Source organism: Felis catus, chromosome C1 (genome assembly GCF_018350175.1).
Source record: "Felis catus isolate Fca126 chromosome C1, F.catus_Fca126_mat1.0, whole genome shotgun sequence".
Classification (NCBI taxonomy): domain Eukaryota; kingdom Metazoa; phylum Chordata; class Mammalia; order Carnivora; family Felidae; genus Felis; species Felis catus.
In genome coordinates, this window is record NC_058375.1 from 4,492,415 (window position 1) to 4,510,749 (window position 18,335).

The 18,335-nt window shown below is 44.8% G+C and overlaps 1 protein-coding gene across 9 annotated transcripts in view; it reads left to right on the forward strand.

Annotated features, from left to right (window-relative positions):
* The window catches only part of CAMTA1 (calmodulin binding transcription activator 1), an 850,500-nt gene that overhangs the window by 9,483 nt on the left and 822,682 nt on the right, over window positions 1–18,335 (forward strand). For 8 of the 9 annotated variants that reach the window (XM_045035030.1, XM_045035028.1, XM_045035029.1 and 5 more), the window contains exon 2: window positions 7,053–7,116. The exons of the other annotated variant lie outside the window; for it this stretch is intronic. In XM_045035030.1, coding sequence (XP_044890965.1) covers window positions 7,053–7,116 — 64 coding nt within the window. The remainder of the gene's footprint in view (window positions 1–7,052; window positions 7,117–18,335) is intronic. 9 annotated transcript variants of the gene reach the window in all.

Genomic DNA, 18,335 nt, shown 5'->3' on the forward strand with positions numbered 1-18,335 from the left:
GTGCTCTTTTTTTGAACGTGATGGCATGTGGTAGGAGGAAGATTGAAGGTGGGAATAGGACTATATTCTACTTAGTTAGAGATGCACTAACTGTATCTTTAAAAAATACTACTTTTAACGGTACCATGAAACAGTTCCATGGTTTAGGAGTTACGCTTGTTGGTGGCATACGCATCGTGTATTTTTCATTTTTGGTCTAAGGAAAAGGTTAATCCAGCCTCTTCTCTTTCTCTTTTTTTTTTTTCCACCCTCCCGGTTCTGAGCCAGGGCCTTTTCTGTTTTATCTCCTTTACTAAATGGCTGGCGATTTACCATCCCAAAAGGTACACTGTTTCTTCACAGACTACCCTGAGCTCTGCCGGGAGCTGAACTATGACGTCAGCACTTTCATTCATGAATTTGCTCTTCTAACTCTCTTTTCTCCTTCTGTATTCCTGAACTGACTTCTGGCACAGGCACAAATCAGTTTACCATTAGTCAGCCCATAAATCAGCGATAAAAGGTAAAACAAAAGATAAGATGCTGGGGTTGTTTCGATAGAGCTGTAGTTGCTCATGCTGATTTGCATCAGTGTCGTTTGGACAGGGTTTCTGGTGAAACAGATTGAAACCTAAAAACAGTCGGTTTGATTACTTCATGATTTTGCGGACTGAGCGGTGTTGCACGCATATCGACGCCACGGCTTTGCTCCTCCGTGAAGTTCAGAGCCCTCTGCTGCAGTTCCTTTGTCATAAAGTCGCATTTTGGTTGCAGTTTGACTAAAGTGGAGGAGCTCCTGTAAATTTGGAGAGGTGAGGCCTGGATATTAGGTTATGTTCCACACAAATTGCTTTTGGAATGCATTTGGATTTCTTTCTTTTTTGGGGGGGCGGGGCATTGTGTTGGCCTTGAAATATTTTCAATAACTGTTGCTTGAGACTTCTGTTTTCAGTAGGTGGTAGTTAACTGTCCTGTAAGGAGCGTGCTGCCCCCCCACTTGCTGCTACCCGTGTCTGAGCAGGTTTTCTGTCCCCCTCCCCCGCCCCTCAGCTGGATGGCGCAGCCCCCTCCAGGGTCCTCTCTGTAGCCCTGAACACCCGTTTCTCCTGCAGGGAGGTCACTGCAGGGAGGTCACTGCTTGTAATTTAGTACTGCGTGAGAGCAGTTCTGGAAGAAATCTTATTTGGAGTTTTCCTCTGCAGGGCCGAGTTTGAGGCTGAGCCTCCGGCGTGTGGCATCTTTCAAGCCTCCTGTAGTTGATGAATGGTGAGCTTTAAAAAAGTTCATTTTCTCTGCTTTCTCGGGGGTGTGTTGACTTTCTAGATATTTAATTGCCAAGAAACATTTAGAGATAAAGTGTGTTATATTTAGAAATCATTTTAGCGCAGCTACAATTTATGGTGAGAGTAGACGATTCGAACTGCAGCCATTTTGATTGATAGCCAGTGTTGCTCCTGAGATGACTTTTTAAACCTCCTGGCAACTCGGAGAGACCGTCTCCTCCCGTCCTGAGTGAAACGAGAGCTTCGCGTTCCTCCCGTTCCCCAGAGAAGCGTGTGGTCTCTCGCTTCGCTTTGCCCTCCACCTGGGTGCTCTGTGAACAAAAATAAGAGCAAGTAGATGTGAACAAGCGTTGGAAGATGACTTAAGTGATGTTTGTTATTTTCTCTAAGAACTAGGTCGTTTTAAAATTGTTTAAACGTAACTTCTAGGAAGGAACCTAATTGTAAATACTACCGAAGAAAGGAATATTTAGTGGTGGAGGGTCTCTGAACATTTGCTCACTTTCAGAACTGTGTTCCACTTCAGATTTATGAAGAGTTACGGCTTTTGATCTCGGATGGCAAAACATTGGGAAGACTTGCTGTGGTTTTGTCATCTGACCCAAACAGTGTAATATTCGTCCTCTGGTCTCGAAGGCTTAGGTTTCCTACGTGGCTTTTAGCACAAGCCCACTGTGACCCCCTGCTCCTGCTCCTCTCTCTTAGAGCCAGGAACCTGGCAGGTAGGACCCAAGGACTCCAGCTAGCGGTGTATTTGCTGCCGTCCTTGCTGCCATGTCTGTGTGCCACGTGCTAGAAGCCTCTTCCCTGGGCCTCTGCAGCCTTCTCTTCTTACCAGATTCTTCTTCATCACTCTTGGTTCTGGCCCACTTCCCATCCTGCTTTCCCTCGACTTTGGGTTTTGTGTACTGAGTTAGTTGGTGATAATTTTGAGATGATTCATGTGTTGGGTAAAGGGTTGTCCTAGTGATGACCTCTGAAGTTCCTTCGCATCCTCACTTAGGATGGACAGAAAGTGAAATTGAATGTATGGAATATGTTTTATGGCTCCTTTGCTGGTTTGCAGCTCTTCTGTGTAACTTCGTCTCTTCTTTTTGAGGTACTTGCACCAGGTCAAGAATGAGTATTTTTGGCTCAAGCTGTGCAGGAGGAGTTTGAACTATAGTAACTGATGTCCTTCTTCCGGGTGTACGAAGAGAACTTAATTTTTTAGGTCTAACACCTGTCATGAGTATTTACTTTAAAAGATGTAAAACATTATTAAAGTTGTTAAAGATGCGCAGCACAGAGATGTTCCCTATGCCACATTTCAGCTCTTTATTCTGATGTGGAGGAGAGCTCTCAGTGGTGGAGAAATAGACTGACATATCGTATGAGTACAGATGAAGATGTGGCTGCTAACCTCAGACTTTTTGTGTTTAAGGTAGTCTTACTTATATTCATTTAGTTGCGTTTTCTGGAGTTGGTTGATACAACGTTTGTGAGTATGTATAGATTGCTAGTAGTTCAGTAAATAGGACTCTTCCTATTAAGAAACTCATGGATTTGGGGTGCCTGGGTGGCTCAGTCAGTTAAGTGTCTGACTCTTGATTTCGGCTCGGGTTATGATCTCACAGTTCATGAGATCGAGCCCCACGTTGGGCTCTGCACTGACAGCACAGAGCCTGCTTGGGATTCTCTGTCTCCTTCTCTCTTTGCTTCTCCGCCCACTTATACTCTATCTCTCTCTCACAAAATAAATAAACATTAAACAAAAACCTCGTGGATTGGGGAGTTAGTTTCACTAACTGATCACGTAGGATCTTCTCTTGGGCATGCTCCCCCATATGCTACAGATACGGCATTTGGAGAGGCCTTGAATGTAATTTGTATTTTAAACTTTTTTTCATATTCAAAGGTACTGAGGGGAACGTTCAAGTTTCTGGTCTTCTTGTCAACATTCTTTGCCCTATCCTTTCTGTCTCTGCTGTTAAGAAATGTGCTGGTTGGATCATTTGCTTTGACAGAGTTTCTGATGGAGGTTTCTTCCTGATTTAATTTTATCGATAGATGCCATTGTGCTTAAAGAGAAAGCTAATCATGAGCCGAAGGTGGTGCGTGGGCACCCAACATTTTTGAAGTACTTGTTTTTCTTCCTAGGGGGTCCTCCAGAAATTGGCCATAGATTGCTTGGCCAGATTCAAGGTCCAGAGATTTATTCCAGGCATCCTGGGAGGCAAGGCACATCAGTCTTTCTCCACTGAATCTGATTATTCTACATGTGACCCATTGCCGCCTGTCCAGGTGTCTTCTGATGCAAATCTGGTGATAGTGGCAACCTTTCTAACTGGCTGAGTATCCTTGACAGCTGTTATCTATCCTGTCCAGGTATTTTTAGTCTCTAGCCTCTGTGGCCACGTCTAGAGGAACCGAGGATGAATTTAGCTGCTCTGGGGCTGCTCCAAGCTGTTGGATGTTCTCGGCTACCTGCCTCACCAGCCTGCTCAGTACCACCTCAGTGAGGTTCTTTGCCCTTAGCGTTTGATGAAGGAGCATAAACAGAAATCACCTGTTTAATAAGAATGGAAAGTTCCTGATTTTCAGGATGCTTTTCAAAATAAACAATGGCGGGACGCTTGGGTGGCTCCGCCGGTTAAGAGTGTGACTCTTGATTTCGGCTCAGGTTATGATCTCCTGGTTGGTGAGGTCGAGCCCCATGTTGGGCTCCGCACTGACAGTGATTGGGATTCTCTGTCTCCCTTGCCCTGTGCTCCTCCCCTCTGCGTGTGCATGCGCACGCTTTCTCTCTCAAAATAAATAAACTTGAAAACACCCAGACAGGGGTGCCTGGGTGGCTCAGTCGGTTGAATGGCTGACTTTGGCTCGGGCCATAATCTCACAGTTTGTGAGTTCGAGCCCCGTGGTGGGCTCTGTTGTCAGTGCAGAGCCCGCTTCGGATCCTCCGTCTGCCCTTCTGCTCCTCCCTCTTGAGCTTCCTCTCTCTCTCTCTCTCAAAAATAAATAAAAAACATTAAAAAAAACACCCCAAAATAAAAACAAACAATGGTGAGTGATGACGTCGTACAACAATGAATGTGCTTAATGCCCCATATCGTATACTCAAAGTCATTTGGTAAATTTTGTGTTCTGTATATTTTACCACACACTCCAGATGGATTCAAAACCTAATGGAAAGAGTAGCTATAAGGTCTTAAACAATAAATATTTGACAATATTTTTATTACCCCAGGGTGAGAGATTGTGCCTTAAATAGTGTGTCAAAATCTCTCGCACACAAACATGCACCATAAATAAATGATGGTAGTCAGGCCCTGAGGTTTATTTCTATAAGAAAGTAGATGCTATGACACTTGAGGTCGGGGAGAGTAACAGGCCCTACTTTAGTTAGAGCAGTTTTTAAAAAGTAAAAAAAAATTTTTTTAATGTTTGTTTATTTTTGACAGCACGCGAGAGAGACAGCATGAGTGGGGGAGGGTCAGAGAGAGGGAGACACAGAATCAGAAGCAGGCTCCAGGCTCTGAGCTGTCAGCTCAGAGCCCGACGCGGGGCTCGAACTCACGGACTGCGAGATCATGACCTGAGCCGAAGTCGGACGCTCGACTGACTGAGCCACCCAGGCGCCCCTTAGTTAGAGCGGTTTTGATGGCAAGGGACACAAGCCATTCAGGTTGGTTCGGTGACGGTGGTTTATGTATAAGAAGAGCTAGAAGCACTCTCCAGCCTCCCAGGACACACTGAAGTGCAGCTAGACGGTCTGGGAACTGCACCTGGAGACTCTGAGGTAGTAGACTTTTCCTCTAGAGACGCCTTGGGCTGAGCCGGGGTCTCTTCTGTGACACCACATGTCCCAGCTCTGCTGTTACCTGTGTTTCTCCTTGCAGATGAGATTTCTTTTTTAAATTTTTTTTTCCCACGTTTTTATTTATTTTTGGGATAGAGAGAGACAGAGCATGAACGGGGGAGGGGCAGAGAGAGAGGGAGACACAGAATCAGAAACAGGCTCCAGGCTCTGAGCCATCAGCCCAGAGCCTGACGTGGGGCTCGAACTCACGGACCGCGAGATCGTGACCTGGCTGAAGTCGGACGCTTAACCGACTGTGCCACCCAGGCGCCCCAAGATGAGATTTCTTTACTGCTGTGTGGCTTCCTCGTTCCACCGTAGCCTGCCACGGCCCCTGGCGTGGCTCCTGTATATCTTCGCTCTGGTCCCGGTGCTCGCCATTGAATGGCTCTGGCCCCGAAGGCTCGTATTTAGAATACTCCAGACAATTGGACTGACTGCTCTCGGCCAGGTGTTCATCCTGGTCTAGTCGACAGCGAAGGAGGGTTGGTTACGGTCCATGGACCTGCTGACCGTTCAGAGGGGGCAGAGGGAATCGTGTGAGAAGGGTTTGGTAGCGTGGGGTCTTGGCATCTTATACTCTGCCTCCGATAGTGCGAGAGAAGGATTGACTCCACAGTGGACTTACGTTCGGTTGCTCTAGGGAGTAAACTGCAGAGGAAGTGTTCACTGTAGCTACAGGTAGGAGGCCAGGTGTCCTTGGCTGGCCAGCCTAGGTGTGCACAGAGTAAGTCAGCAGTGTGAATGAGTGACTGCCCCAGGGCTTGTGCTCTGAGCGTTGGTGATGCAGGCAGGACACGCTGGAACGAGATGGTCTCTGCAGTGTTTGCCGTGTGTGGTTCTCAGGTAGAATAAGGCAGTTTGGGGATGCCATTGGCATCTGAGGTTTTCCACAGTTAGGATACTTGGGTGGGTTTCCTTAATTTTCTTGTTGCTATGGAACTTGGTAAGTTGGAAACACACATCCTAAGTAAGAAGAGGTGGTGTGCGGTGAAGAAAACAGCAAATAGCCTCTGTTGAAGTGCATGTGGCCACGGGTAGGCACGCTTGTTTGGCTTTTCCTTGGTATGTCCTTCTTGCCTCTACTCTGGTTTTTCTTGATTTTACAGGGTAGGCAGGTGGAGGTAGGTGAAAGGCCAGTAGATTGGGGGTGCTGTGTAAAGGGCTAATCGTCTGCACAATGAATTTTCTGAATACACAGCACTTTAGTGATTGATGTTTTGTAGTGGTGACCCTCGAGCATATGGAGAAAAGCAACATTTAGTGTGTTCTGCTTAACAAGAGAGTAAAGAATATAACATTTTAAAGAAACACAACCAACCATCAAAGTGGTTTTTAGGAGTTAAAGCGATTAGATACATTAGATACATTTCTTTTGTAGTAACAGCTTTATTGAGATGTAATTCATATACCATAAAATTCAGCTTTTAAAATATACAATTCAGTGGTTTTTATTATATTCACACAGTTGTGCAACTCTCACTACTGTCTAATTCCAGGATGTCTTCCTCACTCCCAAAAGAAACCCCTACCCGTTAGTAGCCACTCTGTGTTCCTCCCTCCTCCCAGCTCTAGGCCATCAGTAATCTACTTTATGTATTTGCCTTTTCTGGACATTTCTTAGAAATGGAATCCTACGATGGGTGGCCTTTTGTGACAGCCTTCTTTCCCTAAGCAAAATGGTTTCAAGGTTCATCTGTGTTGTAGTATGTATCAGAACTTTAGTCCTTTTATGGGGAATCATACTATACTATATAGATACGCTACATTTTGTTTATGCATCAGTTGATGGGCATTTGAGTTATTTCTACTTTTTGGCTATTGTGAATAATTTCGCTATAAACATTTGTGTACAGGTTTTTGTGTGGACATGTTTTCAGTTTTCTTGGGTATATACCCAGGAGTGGAATTACAGGGTCATGTGGTAACTCTGTGTTTAACTTTTTCAGGAACTGCCAGACTGTTTTCCAAAGTGGCTGCATCATATTACATTGCCGCCAGCAATGTTTGAAGGTTCTAATTTCTTCACATCGTTGCTAATACTTGTTATTATCTGTCTTTTTGATTATAGCCATTCTTGTGGATGTGGAGTCGTATCTTACTGTGGTTTTGATTTGCATTTCCCTAATGACTGGTGATGCCTATCTTTTCCTGTGCTTAGTGGCCACTTGTGTGTCTGCTTTGGAGAAATGTCTGTTGAAGTCCTCTGTCCATTTTTAAATTGTTTGTTGTTTGGCTGTTGGGTTGTAGCTGTTCTTTGTATACACTGGATATCAGTCCTTTATCAGATGTGCGATGTGCAGATGTTTTCTCCCATTCTGTGGATTGTTTTTTCATTTTCTTGATAGTGGCCTTTGAAGCACAAAAGCTTTAAGTTTCAAGTTCAATTTATCTGTTTTTTGTTGCTTGTGCTTCTGCTGTCATAAGCAAGAAACTACTGCCTAATCCAAGGTCATGAAGATTTAGATCTATGTTTTCTTAAAAATTTCTTTTTTAACATTTATTCATTTTTGAGAGTGAGAGAGACAGAGCGTGAGCAGGGGAGGGGCAGAGAGAGAGGGAGACACAGAATCAGAAGCAGGCTCCAGGCTCCGAGCTGTCAGCACAGGGCCCGACATGGGGCTCGACCTCATGGACTGCAAAATCATGACCTGAGCCGAAGTCGGATGCTCAACCAACTGAGCCACCCAGGCGCCCTGTATACCTGTGTTTTCTTAAAAGAGGTTTGTAGTCTGAGCTCTTACATGTAGGTCTCTGATTCATTTTGAGTTAATTTTTGTAATTTTGTGACAAATGTAGGCTGCCAACTTCATTCTTTTGTATGTGGATATCCAGTTGTCCCAGCCCCATTTGTCCAAAAGAGCATGCTTTCTCCATTTTAAGTTTCTTGAGATCCTTGTCAAAAATCAATTTGCCATGAGTGTGTGGGTTTAATTTTGGAGTCTCAATTCTGATCCATTGATGTGTATGTCTCCCCTTACGCCAATACCACACTGTCTTGATTACTGGTTAAGTTATAGTTAACTCTGCAGTTATGTTTTGAAATTGGGCAGTGTCTCCCTCCCAACCCTGTTGTTCTCTTTCAAAATGGTTCTGGCTGTTCTGAGTCCCTTGAATTTCCATATGAATATTAGGATTGGCTTGTCAGTTTCTACAAAAAAGGCAGTTTTGATATCAATAGGGATTATGTTAAATCTGTGGATCAACTTGGGGAGGTTAAATCCTTTTTATGAATCCGGATCTGCTGTTTGCTTTGGGAACGACTGGTAACTCAAGCAGCCAAGCATCTTACCTTAAAAGGAATATTGTTGTTTTAATTTATTAATATAGTAGGCTGCTTTGGTTGAAACACTGTAGTTCACTTTTAGGCTGGAATTGGACTTCCCAGGTTCCAAGAGAGCAAATAGCTATTCGTATATCCTGTAGTTTGGTTTGTGGTGTGTGTTCTTCCGACGTGAAAGTTTGCTGGTACCATGCTTGTTTGCAAAACATGTGGTATTCTGCTTAACACTGGTTCTGATTAATAAAGAATTAACATTCCACGTATGAATATTTAATTGTCAAAGAGAATGCGTTACTATGAAATTGTGATGTTAAAATTCATGTAATTGTTATTGTCAGATGTGTCAGAAGAGAGTTTAGGGTCTTGTATTCCTGTGGGGGCCCTGTGACTATCAGTTATTGTTAATACCCTAAAGTCGGGTCATTTACGTGACAAGTAATAATAAAGTGCCAGGCACAGAGAAGGACAGACACTGCCCCTGTCCTCATGGAGCTGACTGGGAAACTGACAGTAAAAGTGCCACGTGCCACGCAGGGCTCTGTGTCGTGAAGGCGAGTGCATGTTGAAGGGATTGACTGACCCTGTGGGGCTGGGGGAGGCCTCTTGAGTTGAGCTCTGAAGCAAAGTGGGAATTAATTGAGAGAAGAGTGAGGAAAATGTTTCAGGTAATCGGATGAGCTGGTTAGTGAGATGTGCGGGGATGCTCTGGTTATAGTCTGGCTTTTTAAAGCTTCTGAGAAAAAGGATGTGAAGTGACGACTTCACATGGCTCTGATCTTTACTCTGCCCCTTAAGTGCCCTGTGACTTTGCACAAGTAACTTTTCTGAGCTTATTTACTTAATGTCTTTTAATCTTATGAAGCAGTGCATAACATTTTTACTTAGAGGTATTTCTATGAAAACGTAAATCTAGGCTTTTGATTGATTGTATTTATAGAATTCAAAAGTAATTACTTTTTCATGATCTCCCATGGTTGGTTACTTAGGAATGCAGTACTGGTAAACTGAATATTTTCCTGAACATTTTTCCTAGTCTTTGGAATTGGGATTCACTTCAGTTCATACATACCCCAGAAGCTTCCAGTCTACAGAGCAGCAGATACGGATGTGACTCATTCAAGGCAGGTCATAGAAAATGCTTTCAGCAGGCACTGGGGGGACCTGAGAAGACTTCTTAAAGGAGGTAGAATTTGACCTGGCATCACTGGTTTGCAAACATGGTAGTTGGAGGAGAAATTCCAAGCAGAGGGAATGGAACAAAGAAAGGCACAGAGCCAGGAGAGTACAAGGTGGCTGGAATTCTGGGCGCATGTGGGTAGATGAGCCTGGAGAAGTAGGTAGGGGTCAGGTTGCAGGGGCTCGGAAAGTCAAGACCGAGGAGTCTGGATTTTATTTTGTCTGCTCTGGGACAGAGGCATTTAGAGCCTTATTATTTTTCCTTAGCATAGGAGTGAGATTGACTGGATAAAGTCACTTCTCCTTGAAGGTGCTAAGAAGGGCCACCTGCTTACGTCTCCAGCTTCTTCTCCATTCTCCAGCCGTGTTGAATTTTTCTAGATTCCGATTGGCAGGAGCACCATGCTTTCTCTTGGTTTTAGGGCTTGTACCTTGCCACTGCCTCCGCTTAGAAGGTGCACCTCCCTCTAGAACACATGTATAAATCCCCTTACGTGTGCTCTGCTTTACTGACGCTCCTTGTCCTCTGGGCTTCACTCTAAATGAGACTTGTCCAAGAAGCCTTGTTGACCTTGCCTCTCTTTTCAGACTGGAATGTACGCCCTTCCTGTGTGTACCCACAGCACTTTATGGTTTTCCACGTTTAGGCATATTTAAGTTTGTATGGGAGTTGCTTGTTTATTTCTTTTTCTCCCTCCATTAGGTGTACAATCTAGAGTCAGAGACTTGAGTACCTGGCGCTTTGGATGGGCTTAGTAAATGTTTGTTGGTTGAATGAGTGAATGAACGAAGATGAAGGACTGGAGTAGGGAGGAAAAAGCTTCTGGCAAGAATGTGTGTAGAAGTGGATTGGATAAAGGAGTGAGCGTGACTGAGTCTGTGTGTGTGAGAGAGACACAGTGTCGTGGGCCTTGAAGGATGAGCATAGTTGAAGATGACTCCTAGCTTTTGAACCTCCACAGCTGAGGTTAGGGAAGGCTGCTAACTGGGATAGGCAGTCCAGGAGGATGTGTTTTGGAGACTGGATGCAAATGTGTTGGTTGTCTTTTAGACTTAATACCTGTACAATATGGCATTCCAAATATGGGTCAGAAATTAGGGGAGTCATTCTTGTCCCTGTGTTTTTTTCTTTTTCATTGGGCACTTTCAGAGGGCAAGTGGGCTGTGGTGATGGGAGTCCTTAGAGAGTAGCCTCGTTGGCACAGGGCAGGGTGGGAGCAGGGTAGTGAGTAGACCTGGAGGGGTAAACAGAGATATGTTTGCAGGGCCTCTGGTAGAGCATGCAAGCTTCATGAAAGTAGGGACCTTGTTTGTCTTGTTTATTGTTAATATCTCTGCCCAGAACAGTGCCAGTTGGTTGAATGAATGAATCAGCTCAAAAGAATTGGAAGACCTAGTAGTGAGTAAAATTGTCATGGGAGAAGAGAAGAGGCATGAGGATGGAAATGTGTCACCAGAGAGCAGAGGACCAGTGGACACTGAGAAAGAATGGTCAGGGGTAGTAGAATAAGAAGAATGTAAATGCAGAGGGTTGCAAGGAGGTTATCAGTTGTGATGCTGCAGAGAGTTTGGGCAGAATGAAGACTGAGAAGAAGCTATTGATTTTGTCAGTTTGGTAGTGAGTTGAGAGAATGAAAAAGAGGTGGTAGGAGGGCAGATAATTCCTTCAAGGACTGTGGTGATAAGTGCAGAGTGCTGGTGAACACGGTAGCGACATGATGATTGAAGTCTCTGCTGAGAAGAGAGGTCACTGGGACCTGATGGACTGTGGGTGTGCTTGTTATCGGTTGCTGCTGTAACAGTTACCATGTACTTAGTGGCTTAGAACAGGATACTGTTATTATCTGATCCTGTGGGTCAGGAGTTTAGTTAGGGCTTTGCTAGGTCCTCTGCTTCAGGGCCTCACAAGCCTGCAGCCAAGGTGTTTGGCCAGGGTCGGGGTCTCATTTGAAGGCTCGACTGGGGAAGGATACTCTTCCAAGCTCACGCAGTTCGAAGGATTCACTTCTCTGTGGGTGGTTGGACTGAGGGCCTCAGTTCCCGGCCTCATGGGCCTCTCCAGCACGGCAGCCCGTGTCGTCACAGCCAGCGAGGGAGAGAGTCTGCGAGCAAGACAGAAGGCACGACCTGTATCACCTGATGATGGAAGTGACATCCTGTGACCTGTGCCATGTCCTGTAGGGCGGGAGCAGGTCACTAGGTCCGGTGCACACCCACGGGGAGGAGTTACACAAGGGTGTCTTAAGTGTTAACATCAAGAGATGGGATCATGGAGCATCCGCTCATAGAGTTTGTCTTTACAGAAGAGAGGGACGATGGCAGTGGAAGGCATAGGACTGTTCTTCAGAAAGAGACCCTGTAGGATGCAAATGACAGAATGGGAACTTTTAAAGAGGGAAGTTTTGGAGGTGAAGTTCCAGGTGAGGGTTCAGATCTAGTCGCGTTGGTGACATTTCTCAGGCAACCTTCCCTGGCCTCTTTCTTCGCCCCCTGACAAGGTGGGCAGGTGCCTCTTGAAGTGCTCATTCCTGTTAAACCAGTTAACAGACTGTATTATGATTGCCATTGACAAACCCTTCTGCCTTGCTAAAATTGAATTATGTACCAGCAAATTTTTGGTCAGTGGATGTATCTGTCTTGTTTGCCTTAGGATGTTGGTGAAGACCAAATGAGGTAATTGCTGTGCAGGTATTTTTTTGAATGTAAACTGGTGCGCAAACAAAGGTATTAAATTGTGTGTTCTCTCCCTTGCCCCCACGTTCAGTAGAAAATGTGGACTTTAATGTACATTTTACTTGTTAATGTGGGTTTATTATGTTGTACCTAAGTTACTGAACTGGGCTTTATTTAATACGGTGCTATTTTTAGGGCCTTTTGAGTAGTGTTTGCTTTTATGATGAATGACCCCAAACTGCTGTACCTTTCAAGCCCTTGTATCCAGTTTTTATTGTGTGTAAAAAAAAAAAAAAAAAAAAAAAATCTGTTCTTGCTGTCCCTTGTCACTCTTGCTTCTCCCGACCTGTCAATTGCTAGCTATCCTTTCTCCTTCTGATTTGTTTCTGATCTTCCATGGGCTTGGCAACCTGATAATTAAGCTTATTAGAACTGTGAGTAGTTTAATAGTAATCAAGCTTAGGAATACGGATCAGAGAGTCCTCCTCACAGTGAAGTATGGGAGCTTTTGTGCATGGACTTTGTAAAAAATCTGTTTTGGCCTCGGAGCATGTCTTGGCTTCCTTCCTGGCTCTGGCTGTGTGTGGATTAGGTGAGGTTCCCACGTAGCCTGGTTCCATCCGGGGGAGTGCGGCTGCCATTTTCTTGGCCTATGCCTCATTGCTGTGTTACGAGACACGGTGTCGTTCTCCCCTTTAGTTTTGATGAGGTTTTAGTCCTTGGGCAGTAGCAAGTAGTGACAGGTGATGGGTGGTCTGTAGTTCACGGACCAGAAAAGGTTTGAGAAGCCCAGAAAATCTTCCCACCAGATCAACGTCTAGGCCTGTGTGGTAGCCTTGCAATATCCTTGTTAGCCTTTTCCTTCAGGATGCTGAGCTCCCAGCCCAGGTACTCGGTATTCCTGGGTCTCCCTCAGTGTCCGCACTTGCTTTGGCTTTTCCGTCAGACTGCCTTGTCTACTTGCTCTGCCCGAACTTTTCCGTGTTGTGTCTTCGTGGAGCAGTGTTCTGCCATCATCGGGGAGAGAGCCTTTGAGCTCTTCTGGAGACCGCATGGGCGTGTGTGGGAAGACCTGCTCCTGGGTCTTGCTCTCCTCCTTTTTGGCCAATGGTCTTGTCAAGCGTCTACCCGTGCTGTGGTGTCTCCCTTTCTAGAACAGGCGTCGTGTCTGCTCTGCTACCTGCTGGGACCAAAATAGGATTTTAGGTATGAAAGTGCTTGTTACGTGTGCATAGTATCAAATAGAATGCCTGGGGGCGCCTGGGTGGCTCAGTTGGGTAAGCGTCCGACTTCGGCTCAGGTCATGATCTCATGGTTCGTGAGTTAGAGCCCTGCATCGGGCTCCCTGTGTCAGCAAAGAGCCTGGAGCCTGCTTCGGATTCTGTGCCTCCCGCTCTCTTTGCCCCTCCCCACTTGTGTTTTTGTCTCTCTTCCTCTCTCAAAAATAAACAAACATTGAAAAAATAAAAAAACCCAAATAGAATGCCTAGTTTATCGGGCTGATTTTGTTGATATTTTATAGTGCTCTGTCTTTGAAGAGTTAAAAACCATTGTTATCATTAGTGCTAGTAATAAGTGCAAGTAAAACAATGTAATTTTAAATTTCATACAGTTTCTTTCCGGATGTGTTCTGCTAGAATCTATTTGTGCAAATGTGGACATTTAATAAGCGCTCTTTGATTATTTTCAGAATATTGAGTATACTGGCTTCCTAGCCAAATTAAATTTATGAAAATTCTAATGATACTGTGATTCATATCTAGAAAGAATAATTTTTTTTTTTCATTCTGAAATCACTTTAAATACGCTTTACATGAATCTCTGGTAATAGCGAATCAATTAATGTGATTTCTCAGGTCATAAATCAGGCTTGATATATTGTTCCTCTGTAAGCTTCTTAGGACTTCAGCTGTTTTGTGGTCTGTTTTAGCTAGTTGTTTGCTTTTGAACTCAATTCTGGGTGTTGAACTCAATTTGAGAGCCTAAAATGGTTTGTGCCCCAATTACCTTGGAGGTTACCACTTCACTTTTTTATTGAGCCTGCCTTGGTAGTAGGGAGTCAACCACCTATCAGCCGGTTTTCCTTTTAACTTGAGTACATACTTTAATTTTGTCTGTGTCCCATAGGAATGTTGGGAAGGTTATTATAGTAGTGCCTATGGTATATTTTAAACTTCTTGAAAAGAGGTAATATGTGAGCACAAAATATTTTTGTACTGTACCGCCTAATTTTTTTCTCCACTAACCTTTTGTGGTTCAGAAAGAAAAAGGATAAAGTTACTTGTGTTTAGGGGTACACTCTCAGAGATCATTAGCCCGATTTTACGGAGTGTCTCCAGAGCATGCCTTCGCCAGACCTCGTGTTCCTTTTTGTTCAGCAGACCTGTGCTCTCGCCAGAAATGTTAGCATTGGGCCTCTTGGTGTCTTGTGAACGCTGTTGAGTATTTTTACCCCTTAGTTCTTCTGAGTTGGTCTAAAGTAGCTTTTGTCTTACTGCTTGCTCGTCATGGGACCAGAGGATGGGTGGCTACTCAGGGCAGCATTAGGGGAGGGAGAGAGGGTCTTAAAAAGGCCGATGGCTACAGTAAATCCCACCCACACCGTCATAAGACATGGGGCCACTCTCTTTTCTTTTCCACAAGCTCCTGGGAATGTCATTCATCTGGGAATTCAACAAACATTTGCGCTTCTGTTGTGTGTTAAACATTAAGTATTAAGTACTGGAGATACCGGGACGAAGGAGCCTGACATCCCTTTAAGGATGCCCTTGAGATCATCTTATTTTGAGTATGTTAGAAAAATATTTGTCAGAGAAGAAAAGCTACTAGATTGGTTTTAGATGCTGGATAGCCTTAGGGATTGAAGGTGGAGTTGTAGGTTAACAGAAGACATTTCTGAAAGGAGTGATTCTTCTGTAATTAAAAACACACACACACACACACACAAATGGCATTGTTCAAGGGACTGGTAGCTGATCAAGAAATCCATCTCCTCTTCCTGGGCAGGTAGCCAGACCACATTTCCCAGCCTCTCTTGCAATTAGGCGTGGCTTTGTGGCCAAAGTCTAGCCAATGGAACGAGAGCAGGGAAGTGTGCTACTTCCAGGCCTGGCCCGTAAAACCCTCCAGGCATGGTTATCCGGGCGCTTGCCCTCTTTGCTGGCTGAGGCAGAAGAGCCCAGTGACCTGGGAGGGCGCCTGCCACGGGATGGAAGGAGCCCGGGTGCCAGAGCCGCTGCTGGTAGGGGAGCCCTCTACTGATCAGGAACACCCGTTTTGGACTTTACACCAGCAAGAAGTAAATATTTATAGTATTTGAGCCATGGTACAGTTTGCTCTGAGTAGCCTCCCTAACTGATCCAGGCGTACTGCCTGGAACGCTAGGCAACACTGGTGAGTTGAGCAAAGGTGCTGAGAACTTCGGACTCCGCTTTCATTTCCATCACTTGTATGTCATGTTATGTGAAATGACCAGCTAATTTGCAGAATCGATGTGAGTCATGCTAAAATATGTGGCAAAAGTTTTTTAATGTATCGTTTCTAATTGATGCAAGTGGTTTATTGCGTTCAGTGTGGCCTCTCTCCTTTGATTTAATGAGCTGTGTGGGGCCTCGGCTGGCTTTAAAGGGACTCTATGGAGACTTAAATATTCTGAGTCCTTATTTCAAAGAACTTTAAATACAGTTTTCATCATGCAACTTCTCTGTTCAAAAGCCTGTAATCACTTCTTATATAGCATTTTGCTTAATTTATTCCAGCATCCAAAAAGTATGTGTCACACCCTGACCTAGGTTCTCTCAAGGGAGCCCATGCCTCCAAAGACCTTGTGCTTGGTACACAGAGAGTTACTGAGTTTCTGTACTGCCACCATCTGCTCATTTTAGCCCTTAATAAATCATGTATTATTTTTTCATTACATTTTTTTAGTATCTGCAACTTGATAGAGTACTTTCTGAAGTCAGGGAATACATTTTATAGAGCTTCTGTGTCTCCCCTCTTGGGTACTTCTGGAGATGCCGGACACTATCCCTGTAGTTTCTTTTAGTTGTCTTGCTTGGATTTACTGGGATGGTTTTTTATTATAGTTTGTGTTAACAGACAGGCATGCTTTTTTAGTCTGTTGGGAATTCATAGAATTCTGGAGGAACGTTAGGACTGGAAGGATCTTCTCAAGCCAATTCCTGATCTTTTAGACCATCTGCTTCCTGATACTCAAGGTATGGCCCTGAATCATGGCATGGGCATTGCCTGGGGGCCTCTTAGAAGCACAGTGTCACAGGGCCACACTCAGACCTGTGAATCAGAACCTGCATTTTAACAAGGCCCTCAGGTGACCTGCGTGCACCTGAGAGTTGGAGATGCTCTGTTGAAGGTCAACCCCCTTTTTGCTCCTGAGGAAGCTGATTAAAGTAGCGAGTTGCCCAGAGTCACATTGCTGGTTTATCTCAGTGGTTCCCGTCCTTGCATACATCTTGGGATCACTTGGGAACCTTCAGAAAATACTGATGCCCAGGTCCCAGCCCTACATGTTCCAGCATAACCTGGTCAGGGTTACAGCCTGTGTATCAGCATTCAGAAACTCTCCCTGGACTACCGACATGCAGTCATGCTAAGAGCCGCTCATCTGGTTGTTGAGAGAAGCCAGCTTTCCTGATGCTTCAGTCAAGGAGGCCTCGTACTCCACGTGTGGATGCACGTTCAGAAATGGTGTTTTCCCTACCTGATTTCTCACTGTAGCACACCATCCATTTTATATCCATGACATTTACCACACTACCCCCCCTCCCCCCTTCCCCCACGGGCTGGTACCCCACAAGGGTAGGACCTTTGTCTTTGTCTGTCTTGTTCACTGCTAGGTCCCAGCTCCTAGGACAATGTCTGGTACACATTAGGTGCTCCTTTAATAATTGTAGAACAAGTAGAAGGAGTTACAGAGAGGGAAACACGGGCTGCTCGGATGGCACCGGCAAGGCTGCCTAACTCGGTCATTGGAAGGCTTCTTGACGGTTGAGCTGGAGTCAGCCAGGAAGGGCAGCATGGAGACGGGCAGCTGAGGGCGGACTTGGACCCAGATCTGTCTGCCCTTGAACTTGTGGTTTTGCACTTAGAGCATTGTCCTGCGGACAGAGAGGCCAGCTGTTTGCTTTGGACCTCAGCAGTTTGTGGGACTGGGATACAGTCAGACCCTCAGACCGGTGCTCCTTCCTCCCAGAGCCACCTCTGGCTTTGTGCTGTGAACAGGCTTTAGAAATCCTTGTAAGGGTCCGTGGAATGAAAGTGCCTCGCCTGGAGTCTGGCCTGTGGGTCTTCAGTGTCAGGTAGCCATTTCTCATGGAAGTTTTCTTGTGATTTAGCTTCTTTCCCTTGAGCACCCAGCGTTTTTGAGGATAGAATGACTTGATTTCACTCTCAGTGTTTGTGAAGGAGTTTCTTTTCTGGTTAACTATTAAGACTTCATTATGCCAGTGCTGAAGAGAAATCATGGTTGACTGTTCGTGGTATTTCTGTTACTTTTTCCTTTTTTAGTGTTTAATTTTTCTTATTAGTTTTTTGGTACATTTTACTGCTCATTTACCTATTGTCGAACTTTGAAGTTAGGTGCATGTAAAAGCCCTTTTTTATGAAGCCATTCATTAGTTTTTAAAAAAAAATTTTTTTTTCAACATTTATTTATTTTTGGGACAGAGAGAGACAGAGCATGAACGGGCGAGGGGCATAGAGAGAGGGAGACACAGAATCGGAAGCAGGCTCCAGGCTCTGAGCCATCAGCCCAGAGCCCGACGCGGGGCTCGAACTCACGGACCGCGAGATCGTGACCTGGCTGAAGTCGGACGCTTAACCGACTGCGCCACCCAGGCGCCCCTGAAGCCATTCATTAGTGCATCCCACTGTACATTAGTAATTTTTGGATCTTTTGACACTCAGACTGTTGTTAAGGTGTCTTGTTAAGTGTAAACTTATACTATCTGTTTTTGGTAACAGGAAGCCAGAAAATGTTAAGCTTTGAATGTAAGGCATTCTTTTTAACATCATAAAATTTCAAGTTTCCATTCTGAAACATTAAGATGAGAGGTTGCGTTATGTGGTTAGAAGGCTGTGG